This window comes from Salvia splendens, chromosome 4, assembly GCF_004379255.2.
Source record: "Salvia splendens isolate huo1 chromosome 4, SspV2, whole genome shotgun sequence".
Lineage (NCBI taxonomy): Eukaryota > Viridiplantae > Streptophyta > Magnoliopsida > Lamiales > Lamiaceae > Salvia > Salvia splendens.
The window spans coordinates 32493563-32505724 of record NC_056035.1 but is presented as its reverse complement, the minus strand read 5'-3'; the positions used below and the strand labels follow the sequence as shown (position 1 = coordinate 32505724).

At 38.5% G+C, this 12162-nt stretch overlaps 3 protein-coding genes across 3 annotated transcripts; 2 read left to right on the top strand and 1 right to left on the bottom strand.

Annotated features, from left to right (window-relative positions):
• Nucleotides 1-2678: 2678 nt before the first annotated feature.
• On the top strand, nt 2679-3635 carry LOC121800983. The gene is made up of 3 exons (XM_042200465.1): nt 2679-2783; nt 2869-3133; nt 3202-3635. Exons 1-3 carry the CDS (start codon nt 2679-2681, stop codon nt 3633-3635), a joined length of 804 nt encoding a protein of 267 aa, XP_042056399.1.
• A 941-nt stretch (nt 3636-4576) lies between these two features.
• On the bottom strand, nt 4577-7260 carry LOC121800982. The gene is made up of 6 exons (XM_042200464.1): nt 7207-7260; nt 6720-6793; nt 6411-6544; nt 5455-5579; nt 5122-5347; nt 4577-5028 (listed from the first exon to the last, which is right to left on the bottom strand). Exons 1-6 carry the CDS (start codon nt 7258-7260, stop codon nt 4577-4579), a joined length of 1065 nt encoding a protein of 354 aa, XP_042056398.1.
• A 3258-nt stretch (nt 7261-10518) lies between these two features.
• Nucleotides 10519-11469, top strand: LOC121799144 (protein GAST1-like). The gene is made up of 4 exons (XM_042198486.1): nt 10519-10747; nt 10850-10906; nt 11022-11055; nt 11183-11469. The coding sequence occupies exons 1-4, from the start codon at nt 10673-10675 to the stop codon at nt 11362-11364; spliced, it is 348 nt and encodes a 115-aa protein (XP_042054420.1). The 5' UTR covers nt 10519-10672; the 3' UTR covers nt 11365-11469.
• Nucleotides 11470-12162: the final 693 nt, after the last annotated feature.

Genomic DNA, 12162 nt, shown 5'->3' with positions numbered 1-12162 from the left:
CATACGCCGGTGTCCAACCACAATGAGGTGCACGACGATAGCTCCGACAATAGTGGGAAACAAACGTCCACTACCAAAACTATGCCTAGAAAGAGCAAAAAACCATCCCCCGATGCTGATCTTATGGAGTTCCTTGGCAACCTCCACGAGAGAACAGACGCGCGTCTTGAGATGATTTCTAAACGAATTGGATATGAATTCGACATGGGTCAAGCACGGCAGGAAGTCTTTGATAAGCTTTGCACCGTTGACGGCCTTTCACTGGCCCAACGATACCGTTTGTGCAATATTCTTGGTGACAAGCCTCAACGTCTTGAAGTTTTCATAGGAATGCCGGTCAATGCTCGTCTGGGATATCTCCTATGCCTGATCGAGGACGGAGATAAGGAAGTCTAATTAAAGCACAACCTCCGTATGACTTAGTGTAGTCTGATGATGTTTTTGATAAGGAAGTGTGATGAAGTTTTTGCTAAGGAAGTCTGATGAAGTTTTTGCTGCGTATTATGAAGTCTTATGAAGTCTTATGAAGTCGTTTGAAGTCTGATCTTGGTGCTTAAAGCTCAACTTCTCTGATAAGGAATGCTGATGAAGTTTTTGCTACGTATATAACCTTATCTCGATGTAGTGCAATCATCTTATCTTTTGGCTACTAAATCCCCTTTTGTGTTGTTATATGTGGGAACTGATAGACTTGCAGTATGTTTATAAAAGCCATAGTTGATGTTTCTGCAATGCAATCGTATTTATTTTATCTTGTAACATTGCTATGCAGTGGGACTAATATAATTCACCTGGAGAGTCAAAAAGTAATATAGGCCTTGCAATGGTGATATTTGATAAGGTGGAACATCACACAAAAGTAGCAACCACTACAAAGACATCAGTTGGAACCATATTTTGCCAAGCAAAACTACCAGGCTGCTCTTACTTACTACATACATATTTCACATAGCAACCCTAATAAACCAAAATAATAGCCATTATATATGCCGAGCCTTGACAGCTTAAATCAAACAAATAAGATGTGCTCGGCTATGGACGGCCACGGCTATGGCTTCCTTAAGTTCATAGGGGAGTTTGAGCCGCAAGAACTTGCACGGGGGGACTTAAAGTGTGAAGTCCCGGCCCCATCATCGTACGGTTTGGGTGGTTGGTACAGAATCCTGCCCTTCTCTTCCCGAGCTCGCAGATTCCCGTCCGATGTTAAGTCGATGAAATATATACCGGGTTCGCTGCTTGACTCTCGATCATTAGGCTGTGGATCTGCGTCGAACAATTTCCGACGGACCTTCGGTCCAGGGAACACCACAGGAGAGTTCACCTCTTCTTCTCCGCCGACATTAGCGGAGACATCCACTTCGTTAACTCACATTTCTTCGGTGTTGTCCGAGATGACGACCACTTCCTTCTGTCCCTCGACCTTTACATCGTCGAACCCAAACACACAAGCGAGGCGTGCCCATATGGGTTCTTCGTCGTAGAAGTAAGCACCCGCAAACTCGTTCATCTGCATGTTATCACAAAAGTTAAAGTTTATGGGATGAAAGTATCATGTTAGAGCAATTACCACAACAGAACCGGTGGCCAACCTTAAGCATGTTATCCCATGAGTCTTGGGGTGCTACGACCGCTTTCATTTGGGGGTTCCAGTACGCACCTCGGAGACGGAGGACTGCTTTGAATGTGTAGTACCGCTTCCGCAACATGTCTATCCGATCCTTAAGCTCAAACTCGGAGAACACAACACTTACTTTGTTCTTGATCCAATCCGACGCCGTAAGCAGGAACCAGACAGGGTATACGGTAGTGGACACACCACGTTCTTCTTTCAGCATGATGAGGCAATCCACCAACGCATCGTCGCACGCCGGAGACCATTTCCCCTTATAGAAGAACTCCGCTTGTTGAGGTATAACCATAGTTGCTTACGATGTGTATGTGGCTCAGCAATGAGATATGTTTATAAGTAGGAGTGGATTGATTGAATTTGATTGACACTTATCTACCACTTCTATAAATGCAACCCATCACATAAAATGCCTCTGATCTCTCGAGCCACACAAAGCGGGACGAAAATTACCAATATACAATGCATATGTGGTTGGTAGGCTCAAATCAGATATCTAATTTTGGGCTGGTGCATATGAATTTAGGAGAGCAATTTATGGAACATTACTTTCCACAATAACGTATCTGTACTCACCAATTTAAATGGTACGTGCACATTCTCAACTGTTCTTATCGGTAGGCCGACATAATACGTCGGTTCTACTTTCAATGAATACCAATGCGAGCTTACCTCTTCCAAAAATATTCTTAAACCAAGAATCAATCTGCAATAATTTGATTAACATACTTAGCAATATTATATACGCATATGGCTTGAATATGCAAACAATACACCATTTATTTAATACTCCCCATTCTACGTAATAGTTGCATAAAATATTATATACGCAGTAGTTGCATACACCATTGAACATTGTCACCTGAAATGGTGTTATTTAATGCAAATGAATAGCACAATTCTTCGGTTATAGTGCTCAACCATATTCAGAAACCATAAATTTTCACAACCTACCATCCACCCACTCTTTATTGCATTTTGTTTTCTTCCCCATTTGAACAAACACACTCAACACCCTAGCAACTTCAATGGAAAAATCGCAACAGCTCAAATGGCAGCTGCAGGGGCTTCGATGAACCCGAACTTCATCCCGGAATACCAACACCTCCCCGCGTTTATGAAAGTGTTCCACCGGGTGCGATGCAAGGATGACATGGTAAGTTGCTTTCTAATATATTTTTTTAAGCACATGTTGATGCAAATCGAAATTGGCTAATTCAACGTAATTATCTTAAACGCAGAGACTTCCCGACGAGTTCGTCGGGAATCACGGTCATGAACTACCGTTCGACTGCAGGCTCGTTTGGCCGAATGGAGTACGACATATGGTACGAATTCTAAAGCTTGAGCACGGATGGTTCTTCTCGACTGGATGGAGAGAGTTTGTTCGTGCTACCGGTGTCGAACATGGCGATCATCTTACCTTCACGTTGGTGGATGTGGGAATGTTCAACGTGAAGCGGTTTAACAGAGAGACACATTTCCCCCCACCGGGGGACGTCGACGGTAAGCCTACCTGAAATCAGCTCGTTTCAACATTCAGGACTACTACACATATCATTTTTGTTTTGTAGTTGTAGTAGACGACGATATGGAAGGTAGCTACACCCTGGCAATCGATACGTCCGACGATTACGTGCCATCCGATAACGAATCTGAAACAACGATGGATGAGGAATACGTGGATGATAGTGGGGCACTCAACATCGACGGCTTGCCAACATTCGTGCTTACGCTCACCCCGGCTAACATCCATCGCACCCTCGAGTTTCCATATGGCTTTTGGCAACGCCATATTCCAATGGGCGCAATACAAGCGGGAGTGTATCTTGTGACTGAAAGGGGAACGTGGATTTGCACACTGAAACACAACTTGAGGAGCATAAGGATTCGGCGTGGGTGGAATCGATTTAAGCATGACAACAACCTGACTGAAGGTGTGCGCTGTCATTTCACACTTGTTGATGCGTTTGCTGTCCACTTTCAAGTGCGGTTTGACAGGGCTTAAACAACTCGGAAGTACTTAAGTTAGCTATATGCAGTAGTAGTAATACTCTTTATCTTTTGTAACTTAATAGGAAGCAAACTGTGTTGTATAAGCACAACTGATCATGGCAAATTTTCATCTATCACTATGTATTATGCTTGATCAATAGCATTAATGTCTCCTATTACAGTAGTTTCTTAGTTATGTGACTTCTCAATTGCATCCACGGCTATGTTACAAGTCATGGGACAGCATCAACAACATACTATAGTAACAAAAACATATACATTTGTCATTTAATAACATCAAAATCATACTGCTTCCAAGTCAGACAAAAGCTTCAATATCATAACAGCCCGTACTATATAATGCGGTCAACATTTCTTATGCTAGACAGCCTTCCCAATAAAAAACCCAACCATTACCAACAACAATCCGGTGCACAGAATCAGGACATTGCTCTTCCACTCCAACATGCGAAGGGTGTTGTAGTAAGGAGCACCTATAACGGAGGGGGACGTTGCGGCGGATATATTGTCTGTTCCACGTACATAGCGGGTGCGTTTACCTAATTCAGCCTGGGTATTGCAGATCCGAGAAGTATTTTCACCCCACACATCGTCGTACCACTGGAAGGACCCAGCATGCTTCCCTTCGACTGGACACTTTAGGTAATAGCGACCTGCATTTGTGGCTGATAGCCCGGCGCGCTTAAGTGTCATGTACCCACCTCCGCACACGCATTCTGGAGTTTCTTCTTTACGCATAGCGCTGAAATCAAAACAAAAGAAAACATATATCCACTTTATCAATACCGATTACTGAAGCATGCATATTAGACAAACCAATATATCATCATAACAATAGCAAATTTAGACTCAATCTGATTACAACAAGTCCAACATAAAACAAGCCAAGTTTAACTGAATTCCAACACAGTTCCTTCCATCAACATGGATAATTCATCTGTTATTCCACATATTGACAGCTAGGCTATCTCTGAAATGCGTCCAATCGGAGGACGGCTCAACACAGTCAACATAATCCCCACTAACGCCGTCGTCCTCGGCGTTCTCTACATTCATATTCGTGTCTAGCTCAAGTTCCACCGGATCAACTTCCATTTCGCGGCGAATAAAATTATGGAGTAGAAAGCACGCCATGATTAGACGGATTTGCGTTCTTATAGGGTAATATGAAGCGCTCCTTAGAATACCCCACCGCATTTTCAAAACTCCAAAAGCGCGTTCAATCACATTTCTCGCTTTGGTATGCCGCATATTGAATAATTCCTTCGGGTTTTGGGGAGCTTCTGTGCCGGGACCAAACTTCTTGAGATGATAGCGTACTGCCTTGAAGGGTGTTAGGAACCCATTACAATTTGCATAAGCATTATCACACAGGTAATAGCAACCTGAGAGCACATAAGGTGGAACGCGATGTTATTCCACATATGTGAAGATCAATTACATAATATATAACAAACATGGTGTAACGAATAAGCAACCTTGTGGTACTTTTAGACCATCAGCATGTGAAACTGCATCCTTGAGGACGCGGGAGTCTCCTGCCGACCCTTCCCAGCCAGGGAGTAGATACACAAACTGCATTTGACGATCACACACACCGAGAACATTAGTTGATATCTGCCCTTTCCTCGATCTATACCGTGGTTTGTCATCGGTCGGCACTAATACACTAATATGGGTGCCGTCCAGCGCGCCGAGACAACCCTTGAGAACAACAAAGCATAGGTTACAATAACATAGGATAAAAGTTTAAAACATATGTCGACAGCTGAAAGCATACAAAAACGCTTATGGGCTGTGATTAATATTACCTTAAACCACATCCAACGATGGTCGATGCAATCATCCGGAACGGGTGAAGGCTTCGTAAGGAGAACATTATGAAGACTAAGTACAGCAGCAAGAACCTTATTTACATAATACGATACAGTCCCACCTGAACGCCAAAAAGTAGTCCCAACAACTCGATTCTTCTGATGGTGTGCCAATACAGATACAAAAATGGCCACTTGCTCTTCAACACCAAGGCATTTACCAACTGTCAACCCCCCCTCTCAGAAAGCAACCGACACAACCTACCAAACGTGTTACGGTCCATACGCAAATTGGAAACACACGCAGCACTTGTGACGTCCAATAACCGGTCTAAGTATTTCAACTACGCCGGTATCTTATTGAGCACGCTGTGTCGCCGCGCGTGCTCAACAATCTGACGCCTCTCACGTCGACAGCGGGCACGGATGTAGCGACGTAACAATATTGTGGTTTCTTCACGATAAATGAGCATAATGTCCTCGATCAACAAACATAAATGCGCTGATTTGGTGGCATAAAGACTCATTTGACAAATCCGAATTTTTGCCTTAACTAAATAACAACACACGAGCAAATAGTCGGCTAATCAACACAGATACAAATTTTATTGACACGCAAAATAACATAAGCGGCGCACGTTTATGTTATTTGACATTTACCAAATGAAATTTGAGAACTAAACAAGCTGGGCGACGGTATTAGCCCAAACGACATCAGCAAGCCAACCAATATCGGCATTTCACAGTTAAAATTGCGCTATATCTACCACAACAAATTTATATGTTGATTAACTGCCTCTTACCTGGGGTTACGGGTGACAAGATGAGGAGCACGATGACGAACTCTAGCCTTCACTTTCTTAAGCTTTCCTGATGCTTCACCATGCGCCCAGAAATAAACCAATGTCCGATCAGAATTGGGGGAATAGATAGGAAAACCAAGCTGGGAATACCTGGGGTTCTTGGGGAATTGTCGGAGCTGGAAAAATTCACCACGCTAACAAGAGCACCGACGATTACTGCGACAGAAACGTGGTGTGAAGAGCTAGGGTTGCTGCGGAAGAAATTGGGGGGGGAGGGGTAGACGCTAGATGATTATTTCAAACATTTCAGGGGCATATTAGTCTATTTACACTCATAACCTGGTCCGAAAATCGAGTCCGGAAATGAATTAGCATCTCCTTCATATGAATTCATTTCAGAAAATAACAGCCTGGAACAGTGCCGGCCCGTTAAATAGCACCGGGCCTTAGCACCTTTACCCAAGCATCTTGAACACACCACAACTCCATGATTTAGGCCTATATATGGGCATTCCAGGGTGCTTGAACAGGCCCTAAAAGTAACCAAAATCGTAAAGAGAAAGCAACCCACAAAGTGAAACCGGCGGAGGACGAAACTATTACATAAATTCGTGCGATCAAATCAAAGACATAGTACACACTCCCACCATCTACTTTTACAATCACTCCCCCGCATTGGATGGCAGACGCAGAAATAAATAACGATAAGGGTTGTGATTTCTAAATTTTATTTTAAAGTATATTTTTAGATGTTTTAGATTAGTTATAAGGGCTTTTACATAATAATTTGCCTTAAATTTGAATAAATTTTAAAAATTTATAAAAGAAAAATAGTTAAAATATAATTTTAGTAAGGGCTTTAGCCCCACCCTAGTTATACATAGATCCGCCCCTTTGGAGTCCACAGATGCCGTTTCCGTACTGAAAAGCCCTATCTCTTTTCTACCCGCTGGTCGGAGGCAAGGGTGGAGCTCCACTGCAACGGCGCCGGCATCCCCATCTTCGAGGCCGACACCAACTCAAGCCGTCCAGCCCCTAATCCCCTCCTTCGACTACACCTACACCACCCCACTCCATCACACCCACGCACTTCCGCTGCGGCGGCTTGGGCATCGGCATCTCTGGACAATAAGGGCCGGCCCAAGGTGGATTCGTACGACTATGGGAATCCGAATCTGGTGATTATAGTTGGGCCGGGTTGCCTCTCTACGGGGCGGATTTCGGGTGGGGTCCATGTAGGACCTGGGCCCAAGGGATTTGATAGAAAATCCTATATTGTTTTGTAGGTTTGTTAGCCCATAAAAACACTTTGTTCAACCCCATTATATTGTATTCGGTGGACCTGATATTGAAATGACTTTATTTAATCATTGTCGCCATTAAACATTAAATTAAAAATAAATTAATATTTTTTAAATAATACTATATATACATATTAATTTCTTGATTGTAATGCAATAATGTAAATAATTTATTTTTATATAATACTACAAAGATTTAAATAATTTATTTTGAGATAATATACAAAGATTTAATAATACTATAAATATTTTTGTTATTAAAAAATCACAACAGAAGTACATAAACAATAAAAATCACAAGTTTAGTGCTCTAACTCACTCCTCAAATCAAGTTTAATGTACAAATACACCCTTCAAGGGCTGAATGGTAGAATAGTAAAAATCAGTATTGAATTTAGGATTTATGGAACTTTTTTACTGAAAATGTGATTTTGTAAACATAGAGTACTAAAAAGATGCAAACCTCATTTTCTGGATACTAGTTTTAACTCATGAATTAAAAAGATTAGAAATTGGAACTAAAGTTATATGCATTATGGAGATTCTAGGTAAATGACGACGGGCGTTAATTGGGAGTATCGGAGTAGGAAACGGGGCAGGGGTATGGACGCTGTGGGGTCGGAGGCAGAGGTTGATGGAGGGTATTTTACGGTGGGTCGGCCGACCCCACCTACTTTCCACTATGGCTTTCAAAATATACCGAAATATTGAAATATCTCACTTACCGTACCGAAAAATACCGAATTTTTGGTATGCCGCACTTTTCGGTACGGTATGATACCTTACCGACAGATTTAGGTACGACAAATGTATGAATTTTGTATATACCGCGGTATACCGCAATTACGGTATATACCGCAAAATTAATGGTATATACCATAATTTTGCGGTATATACTGTTAATAATTATATATATTTAACATATTTATTATTTATAATATTTTATATTTTCAAATGTTATTTTCAATATTTTATATTTTTATATATCAAATAGGTATGATTTGCAGTATACCGCAGCACGGTACGGTATACCGAAATGTCGGTACGGTAACGGTTTTCATATTTTCATATACCGAATTTTCAGTATACCGAAATGCGGTATACTGAAAAAATCGGCACGGTACGGTATCGTGTTTTCTCATACCGTACTTTTCGGTACGGTATGCGGTATGCCCATTTCGGTGCTGTATACCGTACCGATCCAATTTCGGTATACTGAAAAAATCGGCACGGTACGGTATCGTGTTTTCTCATACCGTACTTTTCAGTACGGTATGCGGTATGCCCATTTTGGTTGGCAGGAAAGTAAAGTTGACAAGGAAAATGATTCCTGGGAAAATGAATCTCGGGAATATGATTCCTAATAACTTTACTTTCCCGTGTTTGGAAAATATCAAGATTTTAAAGTTAATATTTGATTTAAACACTAAACTAAAAATATACTTATCATTTTTATTTATAAAAAATAATAATACATATTATTTAATAAATTATTAATTACAAATGATAATAATTATAATATTATATTTATTATTATGATGGATAGTTTAAATATGGATTATACATCATAATATATAATAATAATATAATAAATAAGATTATTATTATTATATTTACTAAAGTTTTAATTGAATAAATTTTTTAATTTAAAATTTTACTACAATTTTATTGTTAATTACTAATTTATAAAGTAATAATTATTATATAATTATAATTATTTTTAATTATTTAATAAATTATTATTATTATGATAATAAAAATTAAATATAAATATTAATAATATAGTTATAATTATGATAATTTGAATTATAGTTATTTATTATCCTGAAATTAGGCATGGTTTATACTTTTAAATTATTTTTAAAACATTGTAATAATAATAATAATAATAATAATAATAATAAAACTATACTATATTGCATTAAATATGTAAGAATCCTAAAACTGGGAACAAGAATACCTAAGAAAAGTTAGGATTCAGAATCCTGGAAAGTTGTACTAACTTTCCTTGTTTCAGGATTTTGATTACTTCCTCAGTTTAATTAAAAACCGAAACAAACACAGGAATTTAAAATTTAAGGAATCAAAATACTTTCCCAGACAGAATCCTGGCAACCAAACATGGCCTTAATTTATTCTCCCATCACCTAATTCACTAGATATTTATTCTATAGCTCTCATGTTAAACAAAAACGACTATAATGGAAAAAAGTGAAAACTTACTAACTTTCTTAAAACGCTACAGATGAGAAAAATCAATTAATCAATTAATTATTCAGATTGTATCAGCGTCTCTGCCATGAGAAAATAAACAGGTCACGAGACAATTATCGGAACTCACAGAACCTCAGCCATGCAAATTGGACTTCAAAATTTTTATCCAAACCGTGTCCGCTAAAAAGAGAAGGAACCCAATTATATATCATAAAATCACCAAAATTTTTTTTAAAAATATACTTACTAATAATACTGATTATACTCCCATGCTTCAACCATATAACTATGTCGTTTCAACTAAAATGGAGATACATCGTATTATTTTGTACCAAAAAATATGTGTACAATAATTGATAGACAATTTATCGAAAGTAAAATGGAGTCCACACATGGGTTCACGAGAATTGCAAAAGTACATGGGACTTCAAATCGATAAACACTTTCTCATCATAATGAAATAAAGACAAAGACAATTGAAATATATGGATACAAACGGATGTTATTCTTAGCATTTGGAACACTTTTTTGTGGTAGAGTCTGTTTTTCACTTTTTTTCTGGATAATAGACATCATAAAGCGAGTATTGATGGTAAAAAAAAAACATGTGAATTCCCATGTTCTGCTATCGCTTTCGTTAAGGGCTAATCACATGCATATATGACAACATTTATTTTTGGAATTTATGGATCCAAAGATACTCCCATTTACTATCATAATTTGTCATTGAAAATTAAATCTAATTCCTTTCACGGTAGCTATCCTCATAGCACAAACATCCTACATAGATTGATTATTAGAAAAAATAAATAAAAAATCGGATTAATGTGTTTTGAGTTGATGGAGAGTTATAAATAGGTCCTCAGCCACATTCCTCTCCTCATCATCTATGCGACAATGTATCAAAGTACTATGCACGGTCGAATCCTTTCTTTCTTGCTGCTGATTCTTCTTGCTGCAGTCGAAATCCACGTAAGCAACGACGATTCTCACTTCAACCACGAACGCTATCTTAATAGGCTCGTTAATTTATACTAGTCGTATTTGTTTTTACACTAAAGCTCATTTCTACAGGCAACCGTTGTTTTGTCCCCGGCTCCTCAGCCTCAACCACCCAATTCTTTTTCCATGGTAATAGTAATATGAAACTTTTGCAATTAAATTGGATATTGTGTTGATTTTTTTTTAGTACAGGAACACAATTAAAAACTATAGTAGTAGTTAAATTTTGATTTTCTGTGATCAGTATGGAGCAACTCCTGGCAGCCTCCATCCTCAAGGTACATTAGTATGTAATTTATTTAATAACCATTTTTCACTCCCATGCAATTATGTTGTATACATAGTTAGTTAGGGGAATAATTTGAATTGAAGTAAATAAATGATGATTGATGGAGTAAATTGCAGAATGTGCGGGGCGATGCAAGACGAGATGCTCGAAAACAGCGTTCAAGAAGCCGTGTATGTTTTTCTGTGAAAAATGTTGTGCAACATGCCTGTGTGTGCCTCCGGGGACTTATGGAAACAAGCAGTTGTGCCATTGTTACAATAACTGGAAGACTAAGAGAGGAGGACCCAAATGCCCTTGATTACTTAATAATGAATTATCTGTCTTTAGATGTTTGTAAACTGCTTTGTTTACTCTAAACACTACTTTATCCATAATCCATTTAAGATGTCTTATTTTGACTAAATTGATTTGCATTTGTGATTTTCTTCGTGTTATTTATGTCTTGTGCATCAAATAGATCATATTCATATCCCAAGTTGATCGTATAAGAAATAACCATATGCAAATAGGTTGTTTTGTGCTTTAAGAGATTCAGAATAAAATCATATATATGGATTCAGACCACTTCAATTTGGCGTATCCAATATTAAGTGATGGCAATTTGGGAGATCTTATGGATATGGCTATAACCATTATTGCTTCTCTACATTGCTTGTGGCAAAATTATGTGATTCTAAGTAAAATTTAGCTTTTCTAGTCTTTCGAAAGCACAAGAGAACTTGAGTTTAAGATTGTGCTAAATTTCAATTTTAATTAGCTTTCTTCTGATCATTGAGTACCCCATTGTAATCCTTAGGTGCACAAAATGCATACAATATGCCGTGCACAAACTATTGAAAGTACTCCTAAAGTGCATTTGATAGTCTAATGTAGTATTTGATATCTTGGTTAAATTTTCTGTACGGCCCGTTTAATGGACAAGGGCCCATTGAATTAAGGCTGAAAAATGGTGTTATATTATCATGGAAAATTGAGTCATAATAATATGTGTAACACTATATCAATCTTAAATTATGTGGAATTTACTAATATAGCCTGCTTTGGAAATATAGAAAAAGACAGATGATAGTTTTGGAATTTCTTACTATAGTGTAGC